The sequence below is a fragment of the Strigops habroptila genome, unplaced genomic scaffold (assembly GCF_004027225.2).
Source record: "Strigops habroptila isolate Jane unplaced genomic scaffold, bStrHab1.2.pri NW_022045636.1_ctg1, whole genome shotgun sequence".
NCBI classification, from domain to species: Eukaryota; Metazoa; Chordata; class Aves; order Psittaciformes; family Psittacidae; genus Strigops; species Strigops habroptila.
The window spans coordinates 63,718-86,813 of record NW_022651112.1 but is presented as its reverse complement, the minus strand read 5'-3'; the positions used below and the strand labels follow the sequence as shown (position 1 = coordinate 86,813).

General features: G+C 60.5%; 3 protein-coding genes across 6 annotated transcripts in view; all 3 read left to right on the top strand.

Annotated features, from left to right (window-relative positions):
• HUWE1 (HECT, UBA and WWE domain containing E3 ubiquitin protein ligase 1) overlaps positions 1–13,797 on the top strand; it is a 62,145-nt gene extending 48,348 nt beyond the window's left edge. For 2 of the 3 annotated variants that reach the window (XM_030475399.1, XM_030475397.1), the window contains exons 66-82: positions 479–1,097; positions 1,935–2,041; positions 2,135–2,291; positions 2,397–2,529; positions 3,364–3,566; positions 3,679–3,806; positions 4,679–4,775; positions 4,967–5,116; positions 6,482–6,727; positions 8,143–8,260; positions 8,364–8,504; positions 9,204–9,491; positions 10,482–10,587; positions 11,256–11,373; positions 11,470–11,651; positions 12,435–12,625; positions 13,355–13,797. In XM_030475399.1, the coding sequence (XP_030331259.1) occupies positions 479–1,097; positions 1,935–2,041; positions 2,135–2,291; positions 2,397–2,529; positions 3,364–3,566; positions 3,679–3,806; positions 4,679–4,775; positions 4,967–5,116; positions 6,482–6,727; positions 8,143–8,260; positions 8,364–8,504; positions 9,204–9,491; positions 10,482–10,587; positions 11,256–11,373; positions 11,470–11,651; positions 12,435–12,625; positions 13,355–13,457 (3,087 nt within the window). In that variant the 3' untranslated portion in view covers positions 13,458–13,797. The remainder of the gene's footprint in view (positions 1–478; positions 1,098–1,934; positions 2,042–2,134; positions 2,292–2,396; positions 2,530–3,363; positions 3,567–3,678; positions 3,807–4,678; positions 4,776–4,966; positions 5,117–6,481; positions 6,728–8,142; positions 8,261–8,363; positions 8,505–9,203; positions 9,492–10,481; positions 10,588–11,255; positions 11,374–11,469; positions 11,652–12,434; positions 12,626–13,354) is intronic. The other variant, XM_030475400.1, reaches the window with a different exon arrangement.
• Positions 13,798–14,365: 568 nt separating this feature from the next.
• GNL3L (G protein nucleolar 3 like) lies at positions 14,366–19,813 on the top strand. Of its 2 annotated transcripts, none has more exons than XR_003989878.1 (15): positions 14,366–14,447; positions 14,544–14,581; positions 14,660–14,761; positions 14,837–14,953; positions 15,046–15,117; positions 15,954–16,089; positions 16,187–16,290; positions 16,383–16,527; positions 16,986–17,073; positions 17,176–17,353; positions 17,899–18,041; positions 18,423–18,553; positions 18,629–18,747; positions 18,847–19,011; positions 19,670–19,813. XR_003989878.1 is itself a non-coding variant. In XM_030475396.2 (15 exons), the coding sequence occupies exons 1-15, from the start codon at positions 14,435–14,437 to the stop codon at positions 19,720–19,722; spliced, it is 1,614 nt and encodes a 537-aa protein (XP_030331256.1). In that variant the 5' UTR covers positions 14,374–14,434; the 3' UTR covers positions 19,723–19,813. The 2 variants fall into 2 exon arrangements, 1 of the variants encoding a protein (XP_030331256.1); XM_030475396.2 differs by having other exon boundaries at positions 14,374–14,447; positions 18,837–19,011.
• Positions 19,814–20,815: 1,002 nt separating this feature from the next.
• Positions 20,816–23,090, top strand: LOC115603484 (non-structural maintenance of chromosomes element 3 homolog). The gene is made up of 10 exons (XM_030475393.1): positions 20,816–21,085; positions 21,504–21,605; positions 21,697–21,760; positions 21,841–21,920; positions 22,001–22,095; positions 22,171–22,250; positions 22,322–22,364; positions 22,452–22,514; positions 22,767–22,881; positions 22,968–23,090. Exons 1-10 carry the CDS (start codon positions 21,044–21,046, stop codon positions 23,028–23,030), a joined length of 747 nt encoding a protein of 248 aa, XP_030331253.1. The 5' UTR covers positions 20,816–21,043; the 3' UTR covers positions 23,031–23,090.
• Positions 23,091–23,096: the final 6 nt, after the last annotated feature.

Here is a 23,096-nt window from a genome sequence, read left to right as displayed (position 1 = left end):
CGTTACAGGGTGTCTGGGGGGCCCCTGATGGGGCTTGGGGGGCAATGGGGTGTTTTGGGGGATACTGGGACATATTACAGGGTGTCTCGGCGGTCCCTGATGGTGTTTAGGGGGGTCTGGGGCATGTTATGGGGTGTCTGGGGGTTTCCTGATGGGGTTTGGAGGCACTGGGGTGTTTTGGGGGGCACTTGAGCCCTTTATGGGGGTGACTGAGGGCTCCTCACTGCAGTCTGGGGGGACATTAGGGCAATTGGGGGGTACTGGGGTACGTTATGGGGTGACTGGGGCCCCGTCCAGAGCTGGAACCACCAAACTATGGGGGGGGAGGTCACTAAAGCATATGGGGGTCCCCCCAAAACCCACACCGGGCTCGTTGGGGGGGTGCCTGGGGGACACTGGGGGGATGCTATGGTGCCATTTGAGGGGTCACCAACTCTCTGACCCCCCCATTTCCTCTCCCCACCCCCCCCTTTTCCAGGTCTTTCCCAGCCACTTCACCCAGCAGCGCGGCCGGGATCCCAGCACGGAGCCGGAGCGGGAACGCGGCCCCCCAAAATCCGGGGGCAGCCCCTGTCCCCCCCCTCCTCCTCCTCCTCCACCTCCCCCCCCTCCTCCCCAAACCCCTCCTGCCCCCCCACCCCCTCCCCCTCCCTCCGGAGCCCCTCCCCCCGCCCTGCCCCCCCCTTCCGGCAGCCTTTCCACTGATTTTTGGGACCTTTTGGTGAAGCTGGATAACATGAACGTGAGCCGGAAAGGGAAGAGCTCGGCTAAAACGGGAGCGGGAGGGGGGGGCCCGGAGCCCGAGGCCACGGGAATGGGGCTGGAAGCGTCTCCCTTGGGCCAACTGATGAACATGTTGTCCCACGGCGTGATCCGCCGCAGCGCGCTCCTGACGGAAAAGCTGCTCCGGCTCCTGTCCCTCATCTCCATCGCTCTTCCCGAAGGTGGGAAAGGGGGTGAGGGGGGAGCGGCGGCGGCGGCGGCAGCGCCCCAAAGTGTCCCCGTGGCAACGGGAGCCGGGGCGGCTCCGTCGAGTCCATCGGCGCAGAGTGGGAATGCCGGGAATGCTGCGGCGGGAGGGGGAGCTGCGGCCGGGGGTGAGTGGATGGGGATGGGAATGGGGATATGGATGAGGGTAGAGGGTTAGGGATGGGGACAGGGATGGGGATGGGGATAGGAATGGGGATGGGGGTGAGGATCTGGATGGAGATGGACAGACATGGATGGGGACAGGAATGGGGATGGGGGTGAGGATCTGGATGGAGATGGAGGGACATGGATGGGGACATAGACAAGGGGACAGGATATGGGTGAGGGTGAGGATGGGGATGGAGGGATATGGATGGGGACAGCAATGGGGATGGGGGTGAGGATCTGGATGGAGATGGAGGGACACGGATGGGGACAGGAATAGGAATGGGGGTGAGGATCTGGATGGAGATGGAGGGACAAGGATGGGGACATAGACAAGGGGACAGGATATGGGTGAGGGTGAGGATGGGGATGGAGGGACACGGATGGGGACAGGAATGGGGATGGGGTGAGGATATGGATGGGGATGGAGGGACATGGACGAAGGGACAAGGGATGGGGATATGGGGATGGTGACATGGATATGGGTGATGTGGGGACAGGGACATACATGGAAGGGGATAAGGGGACATGGGGACAGGGATGGGGACACAGGAATGGGAGAATGGGGACAGAGGGATGGATGGGACAGATGAGATGGGAACATGGGGATGGAGGCATGGATGGGGATGGAAACATGGATTGTGACATGAATGGGGACAAGGACATGGGGACAGGGGCACAGGGATGGGGTTGGGGCCATGGGGATGGGGGCAGGAGCAGGGGGATATGGATGTGGGGACACAGGAATGGGGCCGGGGCCGGAGGTGCCACCATCCCCACACGTCCCCACGTGTCCCCAGCCCCTGCCAAGAGCTCCAAGTCCCCAGCGAAGGGCCCCGAGACCAGCCCCGACCCCCGGATGGCGGCCACGGGCCTGACCGAGAGCCAGCTCCAGCTCTCGGTGGAGGTGAGCACCCCACGGGGACACCACAACGAGGTTGGGGGGGACACAACCACATCCCCCCACGTGTCCCCCACACATGTCCCCTGTTGCCCCCAGGTCCTGACGTCCCACTCGTGCTCCGAGGAAGGGCTGGAGGACGCGGCCAACGTCCTGCTCCAGCTCTCGCGCGGCGACGCCGGCACCAGGGACACGGTTCTGCGCCTGCTCCTCACCGGCGCCCGGCACCTCGGGGCCACCCTCTGCCGCCAGATCGGTGAGGCCCTGGCCGCAGGGAGGGTGTCACGGGGGGGGGGGTTACCATGGTGTGTCCCCCCCCCCCGGCCGCCCCGGTGACACCGCGGTGCCGTGCCCGGTGCAGGGACGCTGCTGGCCGAGCTGCGGGAATACAACCTGGAGCAGCAGCGGCGGGCGCAGAGCGAGGCCCCGTCCCCGGAGGGGCTCCCCGAGGAGCAGCCGCCCAGCGCCAAGCTCAAGGGCAAGATGCAGAGTCGGTGAGACATGGGCGCCCCACAGCAAGGGGGCACGGCCCCTCCTGCCCGCGACGTGCCCCCACTGTTCACTCTGGGCCCTGCTACTAATTGTAGTTGTTGCTGTTGTTAACCCTTGTCCCTACTGATGACAACTCTTGTTCTGCCTGTTAGCCATGTCCCTACTGATAACTCTTGTCCCTATTGATGATGTTGTCCCTACTGTTAACCCTTGCCCCTACTGATGACAACCCACGTCCTTCTTGTTAACCTTTGTTCTTCCTGTTAACTCTTGTTCCTACTGACAACAAGTCTTGTCTCTCCTGTTAACCCATGTCCCTACTGACAACAAGCCATGTCCCTACTGATGACAACTCTTGTCTCTCCCGTTGACTCTTGTCCCTACTGATGACAGCCTTGTTCCTCCTGTTAACCCTTGTCCCTCTTATTAACCATTGTCCCTACTGATGACAACCTTGTCCGTCCTGTTAACTTTTGTTTCTACTGATGACAACTCTTGTCCCTCCCGTCAACTCTTGTCCCTACTGATGACAACCTTGTCCCTCCTGTTAACTCTTGTCCCTACCGATGACTACTCTTGTCCCTCCTGTTAACTCTTGTCCCTACTGATGACAACCTTGTCCCTCCTGTTAACCCTTGTTCTTGCCATTAACTCTTGTCCCTATTGATGACAACCCTTGTCCCTTCTGTTAACCCTTGTTCCTGCTGTTAACCCTTGTCCCTACTGACCACAACCCCCCTCCCTCCCTCCCCACCTCCCTCCCCTGTTCTTCTCCCCCTTCCCCATCCCCACCCCCCATTTCTAACCCCCATTTCCCATCTTCCCCCCCCCCCCAGCTTCGACACGGCCGAGAGCGTGGTGATCGTGGCGTCGCAGAAGCGGGCGCTGGGCGGGCGGGAGCTGCAGCTTCCCTCCATGTCCGTGCTCACCTCCAAGACCTCCACCCAGCGCTTCTTCCTCCGCGTGCTGCAGGTCATCATCCAGCTGCGCGACGACACGCGCCGGGCGCACAAGAAGGCCAAGCAGGCCGGGCGCCTGGGTAAGGACATGGGGGGGACCCCCCCACACACACATATTGGTGTCCCTGCACCCCACATTGACACCCCCCGCACACTAACACACCCCTCTCTGTGTGCGTGTGTCCCCCCCAGGCGCCGGGGGCCTCGGGGCGGCTGGCAGCATCCAAGCAGCCGTCCGGCAGCTGGAGGCCGAGGCCGACGCCATCATACAAATGGTACGTGAGGGCCAGAGGGCCCGGAGGCGGCAGCAGGCAGACACGGTTAGCACGGCCGCCCTTCCTCCCTCCTCCTCCTCCTCCTGCTCCTCCTCACCCTCTGCCTCCTCCTCCGCTTCATCCTTCTCTTTCTCCTCATCCTCTTCCTTCGCTCTCCTCTTTCTCCTCCTCCTTCTTTTCCTCCTCTTCTTCTTCTGCTTTCTCCTCATCCTCTTTCTCCTCTTCCTTTGTCTTCTTCTCCTTTTTCCTCCTCTTCTTCTTCCTCCTTTTCCCTCTCTTCCTACTTATCCTCTTCCTTCACCCTCCTCTTCTCTTCTTTGTTCTCTTCTTTCCTCTTCCTCCTCTTCCTCTTCTTTCTCCTCCTCCTCTTCCTTCTCTTCCTCCTCATCCTCTTCCTTCGCCCTCCTTTTCCTTCTTTTCCTCCTCCTTCTCTTCCTCCTTCTCCTCCTCCTTCTCTTCCTCCTTCTCCTTCTCCTTCTCTTCCTCCTTCTCTTCCTTTTCTTCCTATTCTTATTCCTTTTCTTCCTCCTTTTCCTCCTCATTCGCTTCCTCCTTCTTCTCTTCCTTCCCATCCTTTTCCTTCACCGTACTCTTTCTCCTTCTTCTCCTTCTTATCTTCTTCTTCCTCCTTCTCCTTCTCCCCCTCACCTTCCTCTTCTCCATCCTCCTCCTCTCCAGTTCTCTCTATTCCCTTCCTGCTCTTTCTCCTCTTCCCCCCCCATTCTCCCTCCTCATTCTTCCTCCCTCTTCCTCCCTGCCTTCACCTCCTCCTCCTCTTCCTCATCCCATCCCATTCCTGCTTCTCTTCCTCCTCCTCCCCACCCATGGGGAGTGGGTGGTTTGGGGTCCATTGGGGAGGGTATTTGGGGTCTTTGGGGGGGTCCCGTCCCCCTAAACCTGCCCCCGTCCCCCCGCAGTCGGAGGCCGGGCCGGCGGACGCCGCTCCCCGTCGCGACGAGTCGCCCATGGACGTGGATCAGCCGTCGCCAGCCCCACAGGACAACCCCTCCGTGGGTGAGAGAACGCCCCCCAGTGCCCCCCAGTGCCCCCCAGTGCCCCAAACTGAGCTCCCCCCCCGCACTTACCCCATCCTGCTTGACCCCGCTCCGTGCCTGCCTCCATCCAGGCGCTGCTCCTGGTTGGGAAGGGGCAGGAGTGGGGCGCGGGGGGGTCCTGACCGTGTGTGTGTCCCCCCCCCCCCGCAGGCTCGGAGGGGCCGCAGGGGCCGGAGCGGGACGAGCGTCCCCCCGAGCTGCCGCTGCTGAGTGAGCAACTCTGCCTGGACGAGCTCTGGGACATGCTGGGAGAGTGCCTCAAGGAGCTGGAGGAGTCGCACGACCAGCACGCCGTGCTCGGTGGGTGCTCGGGGGGGGGCCCCTCGTGCTTCAGGGGGGGCCACAAGACCCTCAAGAGGGTCCCCAGGGTGTCCCCTGCACCCAGTGTCTCTCCCCCATGTCTGTCCGTGCCCCCCCCATTCGCGGGGTCCCCATTACTCCCCATTACCCCCATGTCTGTCTGTATGCCCCTATTCGCGGGGTCCCCCTTACCCCCCATTAGCCCCATGTCTCTCTGTGCCCCCCCATTCCCCATGTCCTCCTTACCCCCCATTACCCCCATGTCTCTGTGTCCTCCCCCCCATTCCCGGGGTCCCCCTTACCCCCATTACCCCCTTGTTTCTCTGTGCCTTCCCCATTCCTAGGGTCCCCCTTACTCCCCATTATCCCCATGTCTCTGCCCCAACATTGCTGGGGTCCCCATTACCCCCATGTCTCTGTGCCCCCCCATTGCCGGGGTCCCCATTACCCCCCATTACCCCCATGTCTTTCTGTGCCCCCTCATTGCCCCCATGTCTCTGTGTTCCCCCCCCCATTCCCGGGGTCCCCATTACCCCCATGTCTCTGTGTGTCCCCCCCCATTCCCGGGGTCCCCATTACTCCCATGTCTCTGTGCCTCCTCATTCCTGGGGTCCCCCTTACCCCCCATTACCCCCATGTCTCTGCCCCCCCATTCCCATTACCCCCATTACCCCCATGTCTCTGTGTGCCCCCCCATTCCCAGGGTCCCCATTACCCCCCATTATACCCCCATGTCTCTCTGTGCCCCCCCATTACCCCCATGTCTCTCTGTCCCCCCCCATTCCTAGGGTCCCCTTTACCCCCATGTCTCTCTGTGCCCCCCCATTCCCAGGGTCCCCATTACTCCCCATTACTCCCATGTCTCTGTGCCTCCTCATTCCCGGGGTCCCCCTTACCCCCCATTACCCCCATGTCTCTGCCCCCCCATTCCCATTACCCCCGTGTCTCTCTGTGCCCCCCCATTCCCCGGGTCCCCATTACCCCCATGTCTCTGTGTTCCCCCCCCATTCCCGGGGTCCCCATTACTCCCATGTCTCTGTGCCTCCTCATTCCCGGGGTCCCCCTTACCCCCCATTACCCCCCTGTCTCTGTGCCCCCCATTGCCGGGGTCCCCATTACCCCCATGTCTCTCTGTGCCCCCCCATTCCCGGGGTCCCCCTTACCCCCCATTACCCCCATATCTCTGCCCCCCCATTCCCAGGATCCCCATTACCCCCATGTCTCTCTGTGCCCTCCCATTCCCGAAGTCCCCATTACCCCCCTGTCTCTGTGTTCCCCCCCCATTACCCCCCATTACCCCCATGTCTCTCTGTGCCCCCCCATTCCCGGGGTCCCCATTACCCCCCTGTCTGTGTGCCCCCCCAGTGCTGCAGCCGGCGGTGGAGGCGTTCTTCCTGGTTCACGCCACGGAGCGGGAGAGCAAGCCCCCGGTGCGGGATACCCGGGAGAGCCAACTGGCCCACATCAAGGACGAGCCCCCCCCGCTGTCCCCGGCCCCCCTCACCCCCGCCACCCCCTCCTCCCTCGACCCCTTCTTCTCCCGCGAGCCCTCGTCCATGCACATCTCGGCCAGTCTGCCCCCCGACACCCAGAAGTTCCTGCGCTTCGCCGGTGAGGGGGGGTTTGGGGCGTTAGGAGGGAGTTTGGGGGGGTTTGGGGTGATGGGAGGGGGTTTAGGGGGTGTTTGGGGCATTGGGAAGGGGATTTGGGGGGTGTCTGGGGTGATGGGAGAGGTGCTTGGGGTGATGGAAGGGGGTTTGGGGGGGAATTGGGGTAATGGGATGGGGATGGGGGGGGTTTGGGGTGATGGGAGGGGGTTTAGGGGGTGTTTGGGGCATCGGGAAGTGGATTTGGAGGGTGTCTGGGGTGATGGGAGAGGTGCTTGGGGTGATGGAAGGGGGTTTTGGGGGAAATTGGGGTGATGGGATGGGGATTATGGGGTGTTTAGAGTGATGGGAAGGGGTTTGGAGTGATGGGAGGGGGTTTAGGGGGTGTTTGGGGCATTGGGACGTGGATTTGGGGGGTGTCTGGGGTGATGGGAGGGGTGCTTGGGGTGATGGAAGGGGGTTTGGGGGGGAATTGGGGTAACGGGATGGGGATTGGGGGGGTTTGGGGTGATGGGAGGAGGTTTAGGGGGTGTTTGGGGCATTGGGAAGGGGATTTGGGGGGTGTCTGGGGTGATGGGAGGGGTGCTTGGGGTGATGGAAGGGGGTTTGGGGGGGAATTGGGGTAATGGGATGGGGATGGGGGGGGTTTGGGGTGATGGGAGGGGGTTTAGGGGGTGTTTGGGGCATCGGGAAGTGGATTTGGAGGGTGTCTGGGGTGATGGGAGAGGTGCTTGGGGTGATGGAAGGGGGTTTTGGGGGAAATTGGGGTGATGGGATGGGGATTATGGGGTGTTTAGAGTGATGGGAAGGGGTTTGGAGTGATGGGAGGGGGTTTAGGGGGTGTTTGGGGCATTGGGACGTGGATTTGGGGGGTGTCTGGGGCATTGGGAAGTGGATTTGGGGGGTGTCTGGGGTGATGGGAGGGGTGCATGGGGTGATGGAAGGGGGTTTGGGGGGGAATTGGGGTGATGGGATGGGGATTGGGGGGTGTTTAGGGTGATGGGAAGGGGGTTTGGAGTGATGGGAGGAGGTTTAGGGGGTGTTTGGGGCATTAAGAAATGGATTTGGGGGTGTTTGGGGTGATGGGAGGGGGCTTAGGGAAGATAACGGGGGGAGCCTGGGGCTCAGGAAGAGGTTTGGGGAGGATTTGGGGTGTCTGGGGTGTCAGGAGGCAGCGTAGGAGCAGCCGGGGATGTTGGGAGGGGGTTTGGGAAGGGATTTGGGGGTGTCGGGGGCTTTTTGAAGTGCTTTTGGGGGCCTCTCCAAGGTCCTTTGCATCCTCCAAGAGGATTTGGGGGTGGGGGGTGGGGGGCACATCACCCCTCCCCGCTCATTCTGGGTGAATAAACCCCCCTTTTGAGGGGGGGGGTCCCCACATTGCAGGGTCCCCCTAACCCCTCCTTGTGCCCCCCCCTCCAGAGACCCACCGGACGGTGCTGAACCAGATCCTGCGTCAATCCACCACCCACTTGGCCGACGGCCCCTTCGCCGTCCTGGTCGACTACATCCGCGTCCTGGACTTCGACGTCAAGCGCAAGTATGAGGCTGAGCCCTTGAAATGGGGGGGGGGGAAAGAGCCTTAAATATAGAGGGGGGTGTCCCCTAAAGCCTGTTTTTGGGGTGTCCCCCCCCCCCCAAAGGTACTTCCGTCAGGAGCTGGAGCGGTTGGACGAGGGGCTGCGCAAGGAGGACATGGCCGTGCACGTGCGGCGCGACCACGTCTTCGAGGACTCATACAGGGAACTGCACCGAAAGTCCCCCGAGGAGATGAAGAACAGGCTGTGAGCGCCCCAAAACACACAGAGACAGCCCCAGAGCTGCACAGGCACCCCCAAAATACACCCGGAGAGAGCCCCCAACACACAGAGACAGCCCCAGAGCTGCGCAGGCACCCCCAAAATACACCCGGAGACAGCCCCCAACACACAGAGACAGCCCCAAAGCTACAGACACCCCCAAAATCTACACAGAAACATGCATATCTACCCAGAGACACCCCAAATTCACTCAGAGACACCCCGCACCTACCCAGAGATCCCCAAATCCACCCGGAGACCCCCAAATCTACACAGAGACACCCCAAATCCACCCAGAGACCCCCAAAATGCACCCAGAATCCTCCCAAATCCACCCAGAAGTGCCCAAAATCCACCCAGAGACACCCCAAATCCACCCAGAAATGCCCAAAATCCACCCAGAGACCCACCAGTTCCACCCAGAGATCCCCACATCCAACCGGAAACACCCCAAATCCACCCCCGAGACACACCAAATCCACGCGGACACCCCCACAATACACCCAGACAGCCCCAAATCCCCTAAAACACCCCTTAAATCCCCCCAAACCACCCCTCAGCCCCCCCCAAAACACCCCTTAGCTCCCCCAAACACCCTCCCAGCCCTTCAAAACACCCCCTAAACCACCCCAAGCGCCCCCCCCCGCAAACACCCCCTTTCTCTCTGTGTGCCCCCCCCTCCAGGTACATCGTGTTCGAGGGCGAGGAGGGGCAGGACGCGGGGGGGCTCCTGCGGGAGTGGTACATGATCATCTCGAGGGAGATGTTCAACCCCATGTACGCCCTGTTCCGCACGTCGCCGGGGGACAGGGTCACCTACACCATCAACCCCTCGTCCCACTGCAACCCCAACCACCTCAGCTACTTCAAGTTCGTGGGGCGCATCGTGGCCAAGGCCGTCTACGACAACCGTCTCCTCGAGTGTTACTTCACCAGGTCCTTCTACAAGCACATCCTGGGCAAGTCTGTCAGGTAAGAGAAGGGGGTTTGACACCCGTCTCGGGGTGTTAAAGCACACGCATGGGGTGTAGAACCCCCTTTGGGGGGTGGAGAACCCCCTTCGGGGGGTGGAGAACGCCCGTGTTGAGGTGTTAAAGCACCCTCATGGGGTGTAGAACAGTCTCACGAGGTGATGGACACCCATCTGGGGTGATGGATGACCATCATGGGGTGATGAACACCTATCTTTGGTTGTAGAACACCCATGTTGAGGTGTTAAAGCACCCTCATGGGGTGTAGAACAGTCTCACGAGGTGATGGACACCCATCTGGGGTGATGAAGGGCCTTCATAGGGTGACGAACACCCATCTTGGGGTATGGAACACCCTCACAAGGTGATGAACACCTATCTGGGGTGATGGATGACCTTCATAGGGTGATGAATGCCCGTCTTGGGGTGTTGAACACCCATCTGGGGTGCAGAACACCCGTGTTGAGATGCTAAGCCACCCTAATGGGGTGTAGAAGATCCTCACAGGGTGATGAACACCCATCTTGGGGTGTTGAACCCCCCTTCTTGGGGTGTTGGGCACCTTTACAGGGTGTTGAACTGCCGGGGGGGGGTGTTGGAACTTCCCTCATGGGGTGTTGAACCCCCTTTTTGGGCTGTAAAACCCCCTCATGAGGCGTTCAACTCCTTTTTGAGGTGTAGAACCTCCTTTTTAAGATGCAGAACCCCCCTTCTGGGGTGTAGAATCCCATTTTTGGGGTGTAAAAGCCCCTTTTTTGGGTGTAGAACCCCCTTTTTGAAGTGTCGAACCCCCTTTTGGGCTGGTTCAACCCCTTTTTGAGGTGTCGAACCCCATTTTTAAGGTGTACAACCCCCTTTTGGGGGGCGTTAAACCCCATTTTTGAGGCGTAGAACTCCCTTCTTTGGGTGTAGACCCCCCCTTTTGAGGTGTAGACCCCCCTTTTTGGGTGTAGACCCCCGTTTTTGGGGTGCTGACCCCCCTGTGGCGCAGGTACACGGACATGGAGAGCGAGGATTACCACTTCTACCAGGGCCTGGTCTATCTGCTGGAGAACGATGTCTCCACCTTGGGCTACGACCTCACCTTCAGCACTGAGGTACCTGTCACCCCCCCCCCCCGGAGACCCCCCAAAACCCAGCCACGGGGTCCCCCCATCACCCCCAAACCTCCCTCATGCTGCTACCAGGGACTTGGTGTCCCCATGTGCCAGGGGTGTCCCCTCTGTCCTGGGGTGTCCTCCTGCTTTGGGGGTATCCCCCCTTGCTTCAATGGTGTCCCCAAGTCCCAGAGGGGTCTCCCCTGTTCTTGGGGTGTCCCCTTTGTCCTGGGGTGTCCTCCTTGTTTGGGGGTGTCCTCAAGTCCCAGAGGTGTCCCCGTGTCCCAGAGGGGTCTCCTCTGTTCTGGGGGTGTCCTCCTGGGTTTGAGGTGTCCCCCCTGCTCCAGTGGTGTCCCAGCGGTGTCCCCTTTATCCTGGGCTATTCTCCTGCTTTGGGGGTGTCCCCCCTACCTCAGGGGTGTCCTCTTTATTCTGGGGGTGTCCCCTCTGTCCCTGGGGTGTCCCCCCTACCTCAGGGGTGTCCCCTTTATTCTGGGGGGGATCCCCTCTGTCTTGGGGTGTCCTCAAGTCCCCTTTGTTCTGGGGGTGTCCCAGGGGTGTCCTCCTGGCTTGGGGTGTCCCCCCCCTACTCCAGTGGTGTCCCTGGGGTGTCCCCTGTGCTTTGGGGGGTATCCCCTGACCCCCCCCTCTTTTCCCTCCCCCCCCAGGTGCAGGAGTTCGGGGTGTGTGAGGTTCGGGACCTGAAGCCCAACGGAGCCAACGTGCTGGTGACGGAGGAGAACAAGAAGGAATACGTGCACCTCGTGTGCCAGATGCGCATGACCGGTGAGCACCGGGGGGCCTGAGGAGGGGGCGGGGGGGGGGTCCCCAACACCCCCTTCTTTGACACACCCCCCCCACCCCCTCCCCATTATCCCATAGGAGCCATTCGGAAGCAACTCGCCGCCTTCTTGGAGGGTTTCTACGAGATCATCCCCAAACGCCTCATCTCCATCTTCACGGAGCAAGAGCTGGAGCTGCTCATCTCGGGGCTGCCGACCATCGACATCGACGACCTCAAAGCCAACACCGAGTACCACAAGTACCAGGGGAACTCCATCCAGGTGGGGCTTCAGCCCCGAAACCACCCCCAGAACACCCCGAAACAGCCCAGAACATCCTGAAAACACTTGGGAACACCCCGAAACAGCCCAGAATCAGCTCAAAACACCCGAAAACCATGCCAAAACACCTCAGAACAGCCCAAAATCAGCCCAGAACACACCGAAACCGCCCCAAAACACCAAAAACCATCACAAAACTACTCAAACCAGCCCAAAATCAGCCCAAAACCACCCCAAAACACCCCCAAAGAGCCCAAAACCACCCCAAAATTACTCTAAAGGCACACCAGAAAGACCCCAGAACATCACAAAACACTCCAAAACACCCCAAACCCATCCTAAACTACGCCAAAACCATCCCAAAATACCCCTGAACCACCCCAAAACACCCCAAAATCAGCTCAAAACAGCCCAAAATCACCCCCAAAACACCCAGAAACACCCCAAACCCATCGTCAAATACCCCCAAATACCCCAAAACATCCCCGAAACATCTGCAAACCATCCCAAACCACCCAAACCCACCCCAAAACACCCCAGAAAAGCCTAAAACACCCCAAAATCACCCCCAAAACACCCAGAAGCACCCCAAACCCATCCTCAAATACCCCCAAATACCCCAAAACACCCCCGAAACATCTGCAAACCATCCCAAACCACCCAAACCCACCCCAAAACACCCCAGAAAAGCCTAAACCACCCCAAAACCACCCCCAAGACACCCCCAAAGCGACGTGTTGAGCCTGGGGGTGTTTGAGGGGTTCGTGGTGGATCCCCCCTCAGATCCAGTGGTTCTGGAGAGCGTTGAGGTCCTTCGACCAAGCGGACAGGGCCAAGTTCCTGCAGTTCGTGACGGGCACGTCCAAGGTGCCGCTGCAGGGATTCGCTGCCCTGGAGGGGATGAACGGGATCCAGAAGTTCCAGATCCACCGGGATGACCGCTCCACCGACCGCCTGCCCTCTGCACACACCTGGTACGGGATGCGGGGGGTGTGCGGGACATGGGAGACGGGAGACATGGACACGGGACGTGAGATATGGGACACATGGGATACAGGACATGGGATGTGGCCACGTGGGACAGGGTACATGGGAGACACGGGACATGGGGATGCATGGGATATGGGATATAGGACATGGGACATGGGATATGGGACATGGGACATGGGGACACATGGGATATGGGATACAGGATATGGGACATGGGATATGGGACATCATGGGGACGCATGGGATGTGGGATATAGCATATGGGACACATGATATAGGACATGGGGACACATGGGATGTGGAATGTAGGATATGGGACATGGGATATAGGACATGGGACCACATGGAATATGGGATATAGGATATGGGACATGGGGACACAGGACATGGGACAGGAGACGTGGAATATGGGACACATGGGACATGGGAACGCTGTACGTGGACATGGGATATGGACATGGGACGTGGGACATGGGATATGGGATATGGGACACAGGACATGGATACGGGACACACTGGACATGGGACATAGGACATGGGATATGGACATGGGATATGGGACATGGGTTATGGGACACACTGGACATGGGACACAGGATATGGGGTATGGGATATGGAATACACAGGACATAGGACATGGGGGGGCCACATGGGGCCCGCAGGAGGCAGCTCTGTCCCTGAGCCACTTTGGGGGTGTCCCTGTGTCCCCCCAGCTTCAACCAGCTGGACCTGCCGGCCTACGAGAGCTACGAGAAGCTGCGGCACATGCTGCTCTTGGCCATCCAGGAGTGCTCCGAGGGCTTCGGGCTGGCCTAGGGGGGGTCCCCGCGGTGCCGCCCCCCGCCCCCCCCCCCGGAGCGGCTCTATAAATATATATATATATTTTTTGGTTTCGTTGGCTTTTTTTTTTTTTTTTTTTTGGGGTTTTTTTGGGGGGATTTTTGCTCTGTTGGAAGGTGGGGGAGGGGGGTGTGCGTCCTCGCCCCCCCCACCATGTCTTGGGGGATTTGGAGGGGGTCGGGATGGGGAATTAAAGGGGAGAAGCCACCCCCTAAGTTATAGAGGAAGAGGTTCGGCCCCTCCCCCCCCAAAAAAAAGAAAAATTGAGAGAAAAAGTGAAAAAAGGAATAAAAAAAGTGCACTCTTGGTAAGGGCAGTTCCGGTCGTTCTTGGGGGGGGGAGGGGAGGGGCGGCCGCCATCTTGGGGGGGCTGTGGTAGGGTGTGGTCGCCATCTTGAGTGTGGCAATGCAAGTACATTGCTTCGTCCGCCATCTTGAGTGTGGCACTGCTGGCGCGGCGGCCATCTTGAGGAGGGCAATAAACGTTCTCTGTCCTCTGGCCGCCATTTTGAGTGTGCCTGTGGCACAGGGTGGCCGCCATCTTGAGTGTGGCACTGACAGCGAGGCGCCCAACTTGAGTAGGGAATTAACGTTCTATGCCTTGTGGCCGCCATCTTGAGTGAGGCAATAAAAGTACATTGCTTCGGCGGCCATCTTGAGTGTGGCACTGCCGGCGCGGCGGCCATCTTGAGTAGGGCAATTAGTGTTCTATGCCGTGTGGCCGCCATCTTGAGTGTGGCAGCCGGAACACACCTTGTTTCAATGCACTATGGGTATCCCTATGCCGCAGCGGCCATTTTGAGCGTGTCGATGTCACGCTGCGGTCGCCATCTTGAGCGTGGCAGCCGGAACGCCCCGTGTTTAAACCTCGTGTCGCGGGTCCTTTCCCGTCGCGACGGAAGTGACACCGCAGCGAGGCGAAACGCGGCTCCAACGTGGGGGGGGTCTCAGCCATGACCCGCTCCCGTGAGTCCTTGGAGGGGACCGGGGGGGGTTATTTGGGGGTTCGGGGGGGGGGGGGGGTTGGAGCCCCCCCCCTCACTCTGCCCCCCCCCTCCGCAGGGCGACAAGTGGAAGCTGCCCGGAAGAAGCGGGTCCAGGTGAGCCCATGCGCTGGGGTGGGGGGGGACACCGGGTCTGTTTGGGGGTGTCACACACCCCCCCCCCCATTCCCATAGGCAAAACGCGCTAAGGGAGGAGGGAAGAAGGACCCGGGGGTGCCGCAGCTGCGCCGCTTCGCTGCCCACGTCCAGCAGCAGAACGAGAACAGGCAGAAAAGGGTAAAACCAATGGGGTTGGGGGGGGGGGTCCCCCCGAAGTTCTGACCCCCCCCTCCACACACACCCCCCCCGCAGGCAGCGGAGGCGCGGGAGCGGCGGGAGGGGGCGCGGGAGGCGGAGAGGAGCCGGCGGCGGAGCCTGGAGGCGCTGCAGCACGAGGCGCTGCGGCGGCAGCGGGAGTTCGAGCGCAAGGTGCGGGGTGCGGGTACCCCCGGGGGGGCGGGGGGGACACCCCCAAAGTGTGGGTCTCCCTCCCCACACCCCGTAACATGGGGGTTATGCAGGAGGGGGGGAGCGCCCGGCAGGATGTGCAGGAGGAGGCGGCGCTGCGGCAGTACGGGAGGGAGCTGCGGAAGGTGAGGGGTGGGATTGGGATATAGGGGTGGGACAGTGGGAGTGGGATGGGGACAGGGGAGTGGGAAGGGGACAGTGGGAGTGAGATGGAGACATGGGAGTGGGATGTGGGATTGGGATGTAGGAGTGGGATGAGGACATGAGAGTGGGATGGGGACAGTGGGAATGGGATTGGGATATAGGAGTGGTATAGGGACAGTGGGAATGAGATGGGGATATAGGAATGGGATGGGAACATGGGAGTGGGAAGGGGATATAGGAATGGGATTGGGACAGTGGGAGTGGGGTGAGGATAATGGGAGTGGGATGGGAACATGGGAGCGGGATGGGGACATGGGAGTGGGAAGGGGACAATGGGAGTGAGATGGAGACATGGGAGTGGGATTCGGACATGGGAGGGGGATGGAGATATGGGAATGGGATTGGGATATAGGAGTGGGATGGGGACAGTGGGAATGGGATTCGGATATAGGAGTGGTATAGGGACAGTGGGAATGAGATGGGGATATAGGAATGAGATGGGACAGGGGAGTGGGATGGGGACAATCGGAGTGGGATGGGGACAATGCGAGTGGGATGGAGACAACAGGAGTGAGATGGGAACATGAGGACATAGGGGGAGGAAGCGTGTGGGGACACGGGACTTGAGGGCGGGTCACTGGGGTGACACTGGGACATGGGAGTGGGATGGGGATGTAGGGAGGTGGCCCTGGGGGGACACAAGGGCAGGTCACTGGGGTGCGATGCGGACACCGGGACACACACAGGGGAGGTGGCACTGGGGGGACATGGGTTGGGTTTGGGGGTCTCCCCTCCCCGTGACCCCCCTCTTTGGCAGGTGCTGACAGCGTCTGATGTGGTGCTGGAGGTGCTGGACGCCCGGGACCCCCAGGGCTGCCGCAGCCCCCAGCTGGAAGCCGCCGTCCGGTGCGCCGGGCACCGCCAGCGCCTGGTGCTGGTCCTCAACAAGATCGGTACAGGGGGGTAGCAGGAGGATGGGGGGGGTGTTTGGGGGTCCCCTTTTCGAGCAATTGATGGGGGACACCCCCTTTCTGTCCGTTGTCACCCCAGACCTGGTGCCGCGGGACGTGGTGGCGGCGTGGCTGAAGTACCTGCGAGCAGAGTTCCCCACCGTGGCCTTCAAGGCGTGCACGCAGCAGCAGAGCCGCAACCTGGTGGGGGGCCTGGAAGGGAAAAGGGGGGGGTGTTTAAGGGGTTGGGGGTGTCACAGGGGCCATAGGGACAATGGGGACCCCCCCTCATGCAGAAGCAGAGCCGGCTGCCGGTGGCGACGGCCCCAGAGGAGGTCCTGGCCGGGGGAGCCTGTGTGGGAGCCGACTGTTTGCTCCGTGTCCTGGCCAACTACAGCCGCTCCGGGGAGGTGAAAACAACCATCACCGTGGGTGTTGTGGGTGAGTGGGAAGGGGATAACGAGAGTGGGATAGGGATAATGGGAGCGGGATGGGGATGTGGGAGTGGGAAGAGGATAATGGGAGTGGGATGGGGATATAGGAGTGGGACGGGGATGTAGGAGTGGGATGGGGACAATGGGAGTGGGAAGGAGATAACGGGAGTGGGATGGGGATAATGGGAGTGGGAAGGGGGTAACAGGAGTGGGATGGGGACAATGGGAGTGGGAAGGGGATAATGGGAGTGGAATATAGGAGTGGGATGGGGACAGTGGGAGTGGGATGGGGACAGTGGGAATGGGATGGGGATATGGGAGTGGGATGGGGATATGGGAGTGGGATGGGTCAGTGGGATGGGGACAATGGGAGTGGGATGGGTCAGTGGGATGGGGACAATGGGAGTGGTCTGCAGAGGGGTGCTGGGCTTTGGGGGCACCCCACTGATGGTTCACCCCCTCCAGGGTACCCCAACGTGGGTAAGAGCAGCCTCATCAACAGCCTGAAGCGGAGCCGGGCTTGTGGGGTGGGGGCAACACCGGGAGTCACCAGGTAAGCCCCGCCCCCCAGGGGGGTGGAGCCTGCATTGGCCACACCTCCTGCTGTGGGAGGGGGCGTGGCTTGCGAGGCCCCGCCCCCTGACCACGCCCCCAGGTGCCTGCAGGCCGTGCAGCTGGACCGGCACATCCAGCTGTTGGACTGCCCCGGCGTTGTCATGGAGACGGGCGCCCCCCCCGCTGCTGCCCCACTGCGGGGGGCTCTGGCCCCACAGCGCCTGCGGGACCCCCTGACCCCCGCTGCTGCCATCCTGCGCCGCTGCCCCCCGCAGCAGGTAGGGGGGGGCTGTTGCCATGGTGATTAGGGGTGTTGTCGTGGTGACTAGGGGTGTTGGGAATCCCCCTTGGGGGCTCAGACCGGTTGTCATGGCAACTAAGGGTGTTGGGAACCCCCTTGGGGGGGCTTAGACCCGTTGCCATGGCAACTAGGCATGTTGGGGATGCCCCTTTTGAAGGCTCAGACCTGTCGCCATGGCAACTAAGGGTGTTGGGAGTCCCCCTTGGGGGCTCAGACCTGTCGCCATGGCAACTAAGGGTGTTGGGAATCCCCCCATGGTGCTCAGGCCTGTCGCCATGGTGACTGGGGGTGCCTGGGGACCCTCAGACCCGTTGCCATGGCAACTAGGCACATTGGGGAACCCCCGGGAGGGCTCAGCCCTGTTGCTATGGGACCCCCCCCATCACCATGGCAACATGGAGGGTTGCCATTTCCATCCCAGTTTGTCCCCAAAACGGGGAGCCAAAGGGAGGAACGGGAGCTGTGGGGTGACACCAGCCCAGAAGGGGGTGACAAGACCCCATGTGTGTCCCCCCCAAACAGCTGAGCGAGCTCTATGGGGTCCCCCCCTGCGATGACCCCCGGCAGTTCCTGTCCCATCTGGCCCGGCGGCAGGGCCGGCTCCGGCCGGGGGGGCTCCCGGACCCCCACGCTGCTGCTGTGGCCCTGCTGCGTGACTGGACCAGGTGGGGCAGCGGGGGGCAATGCTTTTGGGGGGGCTCTGAACACCCTGACCCACATCTGGGGGGCTGGGAGGATCTTCCCCACCTCCTGACCCATTCTGGGGGGGACTGTGAGAGGGTTTCCCCATACCCTGACCCACTTTGGGTGGACAGGAGTGGGTCTCTCCACACCCTGACCCACTTTTGGGGGGCTGGGAGGGTCTTTCCACACCCTGACCCTGGTTTTGGGGGGGTCTTCCTACACTCTGGCCATCATTTTGGGGGGCTGAGGTTGGTCGCCCCATACCCTGACCCCCTTTTGAAGGGCGGGGGGGGTTGTCTCCCCACACCCTAACCCATTTTGGGGGGGTCTCCACACCCTGACCCCCCCCTTTCCCACCACAGCGGCAAGATCTCCTACTACACCCACCCCCCCGAAACACAGGGGGTGCATTTGGAAGCCCAAATCCTGACAACGCTGGGGCCAGCGTTTGACCTGGAAGCGCTGGAGCGGGGCGATGCCGAGGCGCTGGCGGGTGAGAACTGGAGCATCCTCCCCCATTTCCCACCCTGGGGTGACCCCCCCAAAGCTCACTGACCCCCCCCCATAGCTGTACCGGTGACGGTGCCAGGCATAGGGCTGGCCCCATGTGTCCCTGAGGAGGAAGAGGAGGTGAAGTCCAGTGGGGATGAAGAAGCAGCCATGGAGGAGGATGATGATGACCTGGAGGTATGGGAGGAATTGGGGGTATGATGAGATATAGGAATGGGGTTTGGGGGGGGGGTCATAGGTTTATTATTGACCTCCCCCAACCCCAGCTTGGTGCAGTGACAGTGGAGCTGAAGCCCCCCCGGGTGAAGACGGGGGGCAATGGGGAGGGTCCCATGCCCCGTGCCCCCCGGTTGGAGGAGGTGGCTGCTCTCCACCCTCTGCTGCAGGGACAGGGGCTGCAGGCAGCCAGCAAAAGGAGGAAAAAGCTGCAAAAAAGAGCAGGTAAGTAAAGAAAAAGCCTTTTTTCAACTCAAAAACCCTCCCTGAGCCCCCCAAATCCTCCTTTCCAACCCAAAACCCACCCTAAGCCCCCCAAATCTGCCTTTCCAACCCAAAAACCCTTCCTTAACCCCCCCAAATCCTCCTTTCCAACCCAAAAGCCCTCCCTGAGCCCCCCAAATCCTCCTTTCCAACCCAGAAAGCCTCCCTGAGCCCCCCAAATCCTCCTTTCCAACCCAAAAAGCCTCTCTGAGCCCCCCAAATCCTCCTTTCCAACCCAAAAACCCTCCCTGAGCCCCTCAAATCCTCCTTTCCAACCCAAAAAGCCTCTCTGAGCCCCCCAAATCCTCCTTTCCAACCCAAAAACCCTCTTTGAGCCCCCCAAATCCTCCTTTCCAACCCAAAAACCCTCTTTGAGCCCCCCAAATCCTCATTTCCAAGCCAAAAACCCTCCCTGAGCCCCCCAAATCCTCCTTTCCAACCCAAAAACCCTCCCTGAGCCCCCCAAATCTGCCTTTCCAACCCAAAAACCCTTCCTTAACCCCCCCAAATCCTCCTTTCCAACCCAAAAACCCTCTGTGAGCCCCCCAAATCCTCCTTTTCAACCCAGAAACCCTTCCTTAACCCCCCCAAATCCTTTTTTATCCCATTCATCCCATAGAGAAGATTGCCACGAAGCTTTCGGAGACGCTGGAGGCGGCGATGCAGTTCTGAAGATGAAGATTCAATAGAGATCTATGGCTTTTTTTAAGCAAGAAATGGTTAAAAACAGCCCTTTTTGGAATAAAAGCACAGGCACAACATGGGGGTGTATCTGGGAGGTGTGATTTTGGGGGTCTGAAGCAGGACTTTGGGTTTGGGGTGGGAAAAGGAGACCCAACTGCTCATGGTTTTGGGGGGGCTCACCCCATAGAGCAGAATGAGGTCCCCTGGTTTGGGGGGACCTCACTTTTCCAGCTGATTCAGCTTAATAAGCCTGAAAATGGGGATCAAGGGGAGCTCAATTGGGGGGTTAAACAGAGGGGTGCACCTTAAGGCACCCCATTTCCACCTCCTACTCTTCCACATCCCCTATAGGACAGCCTGTGTTGCCCCATTAAGACTGTAAGTGCCCCCTCCAACCCTTCAGAACACCCCAAAAGCCACCTTGGAGCACACATTGGGGGCCCCAACACCCCTTAAACACCTCCAAAAGGATCAGGGTCCCCCCATATCCCATTGCCAGGCTGGGGCAGGTCCCCTCAGCCCTGGCCGCCATTTTGTTGCCTCTTCTCCTGCCTAAGGGAAGGGCTTCAGAGGCTCATTACGAGGCATGGGGCAAACCAGGTGCTTTAATTGCCATTATTGACGTGAGGACAGGGGATAAATGGGTTGTTTTGGGTGGGTTTGGGGTGTTTTAACCTCGCTTTTAACAGCCAGAACCCCCGGGCGCCGTTTTGTTGCCTCTTCTCCCTGAGGGAAGGGCTTTAGAGGCTCATTATATGAGATGGGGCAACACAGGTGCTTTAATTGCCATTATTTAGGTGAGGACAGGGGTTAAATGGGCCGTTTGGGGTGTTTTGGGGAGTGTTTTAATCTCGTTTTTAATGGCGGCGCCATTTTGTCGCCCTGAGGGACCGGGGTGAGAGGGGGAAGTTTCCCGCCTTTTTCTCCCACCCCACCCCGGGGAGGGGGGGGCAGTAAGGTAGCCACAAGAGCCTCGCGGCCGCCGTCCCGGCACGTGCGAAGGGGCGGGGCGAGCGCGGCTGCTCGTCCAATCGCGATGCGAAGAAGGGGGAGTGGGCGTGGAGAGGGCGGAGCTTGGGCCAATGGGAGGTGGGGTGGGCGGGGCCGCGGCGGGCGCATGCGCAGAGCGGGGGTCGGGCGGGGGAGCGCGGGCTGAGGGAAGCGGCGGCGGCGGCGGCTCCGAGTGGGTTTAACGGTCGCCGCGGGAGCGGTTCGCGGCCGCCATGAAGTGGGGCACGGCCGTAGGAGCGGCCTCGTAGCACTTTCGGCCCGTTTTGGCGCTGCTTTTACCCTCAGGGCTGTGTGAGAAATGTCCCAGAGGAAGCGCACCAAAGGGTCCGGTCCCTCCCAGGTAAGAGGCTGCTTTCCCGCCCCCCTTTCCTGTTTACCTGTTCTCCCTTTTCCCCCCTCATTCCCCTTCCCCTTATTCCCCTTTCTTCCCGTCTTATTTATCTTCCCCCCTTATCCCCCTTTCTTCCCCCCCCTTATCCCCCTTTCTTCCCCCCCCTTATCCCCCTTTCTTCCCCCCCCTTATCCCCCTTTCTTTCCCCCTTATTCCCCTTCTCTCCTTTCCCCTTCCCCCCTTATTTCACTTTCTTCCCCCCCTTATTCCCTTTCTCTTTCCTCTGTATTCCCCCCTTTCCCCTTTGTTTTTTTTTCTCCTTTTCTCCCTTTTCCTTCTTCCCCCTTTCTCCCCACTTTTCTCCCCCCTTCCCCCTGGCTGTGGGCTCTCCCCCCACCCCCACCATCTCCCTGCTCTCTCCCCACAGGCAGAGGATGGGGATGACGATTTCAGCCTCAGCCCCACGCTACCGCGCAGCCAAGTGCAGCGGAACCTGGAGAGGCGCTCCCAGGACCAAGTGAATCAGAAGGTGGGTGCAGGCGACCCCAGGCGATGTCTTCCTGCCTCAGGTCCTCTCCTACCACCCAGCTCTCAGCCTTCCCTCCCTTCTTCCCTCACAGGTCAGTGAGCTCGTTCAGTTCCTGCTTGTCAAAGACCAGAAGAAGATCCCCATCAAGAGGGCGGGTGAGTTTAGGGGACCCCCCCCTAAACCTTGCTGAGGGGGAGCTCAAGCATCCAAGTGGTTCCCTCCCCTTTCCCCGTAGATATCCTGAAGAAAGTCATCCGGGAATACAGAGATGTCTACTCAGAGATTGTCAACCAGGCAGGCAGGACCCTGCAGCAGGTTGGGGGGGGTAACAGGAGTGGGGGGGCAGTTTTGGGGTGGGGGCACCCCCTGTTAGATGAACGTTTCTCCTCCTGCAGGTGTTTGGGCTGCAGTTGATGGAGATTGACACCAGGCAGCACATTTACATCCTCACCAGCACCATACCCCGCACCGAGGGGGAGAACCTGCGCCGGTGAGGGGGGGGCACAGGGAACACAGACCCCATCAGGGTGTCCCCCCCCTCTTTGCTCATCTCTGTCTCCCATAGGGACAACCAGACAGCGAAGCTGGGGCTCCTCATGGTCATCCTCAGCTTCATCTTCATGAAAGGCAACTCAGTCAAAGACGGTGAGCTCCTCCCAACCCCCCCCAGTACCCCAATTCCTCTTTGTGCTCCCCATTGACACCCCTTTTCCCAGGTGCTGTGTGGGAATTTCTCCGCAGGCTACGCATACAACCAGGGTAGGATATGGGGGGGACACACACCCACATAATGGGGGGGGGGCAGGGTTCATTGCTGCCACAGCTCATTGACCCCCCCACCCTCAGGGAGCGCCACGAGGTCTTTGGGGACGTCAAGAAGCTGGTGACAGAGGAGTTTGTGCGGCAGAAGTGAGTCTTGAGGGGGATCCCCCCTTTTCTGGACCCTGAAGTGTGTCCCTCCCCCCCCCGGTGTGCTCAGAGCAGCCACAGCACCAGTCTTGGCTGGGCTGTTTATACCACACCGCAGAGAAACACCCCCGCAGCCCCCCCACACCCAGCGACTTGAGGGTCCGTTGCAGGGCTGGGGAGTGCTGGACACCCCCCCCCCGGGGACCCCTCAACCATACTGGGGGGGGGGTTCACCCCATCACCCCCTTGCAGGTACCTGGAGATCACCCCCATCCCCTTGACGGACCCCCCCGAGTTCAAGTACCAGTGGGGGCCAAGGGCGGCCAAGGAGACCTCCAAGATGGATGTGCTGCACTTTGTGGCAAAGGTGAGGCCATGTTGGGGGGGGGTCCCGGGTTTTGGGGGGGGCCTGGGGCTCAATTTGACACCCCCCCACTTTGTTTCCCTCCCCAGATCCAAGGGAAGGATCCCGCATACTGGATGAGTCAGCACAACGAGGCTAAAGCCACCCTCTGACCCCCCCAAAACCCTGGGGGGGAGGACCCCCCTACAATAAAGGTGTAGCCTGACAACCTCCATGCT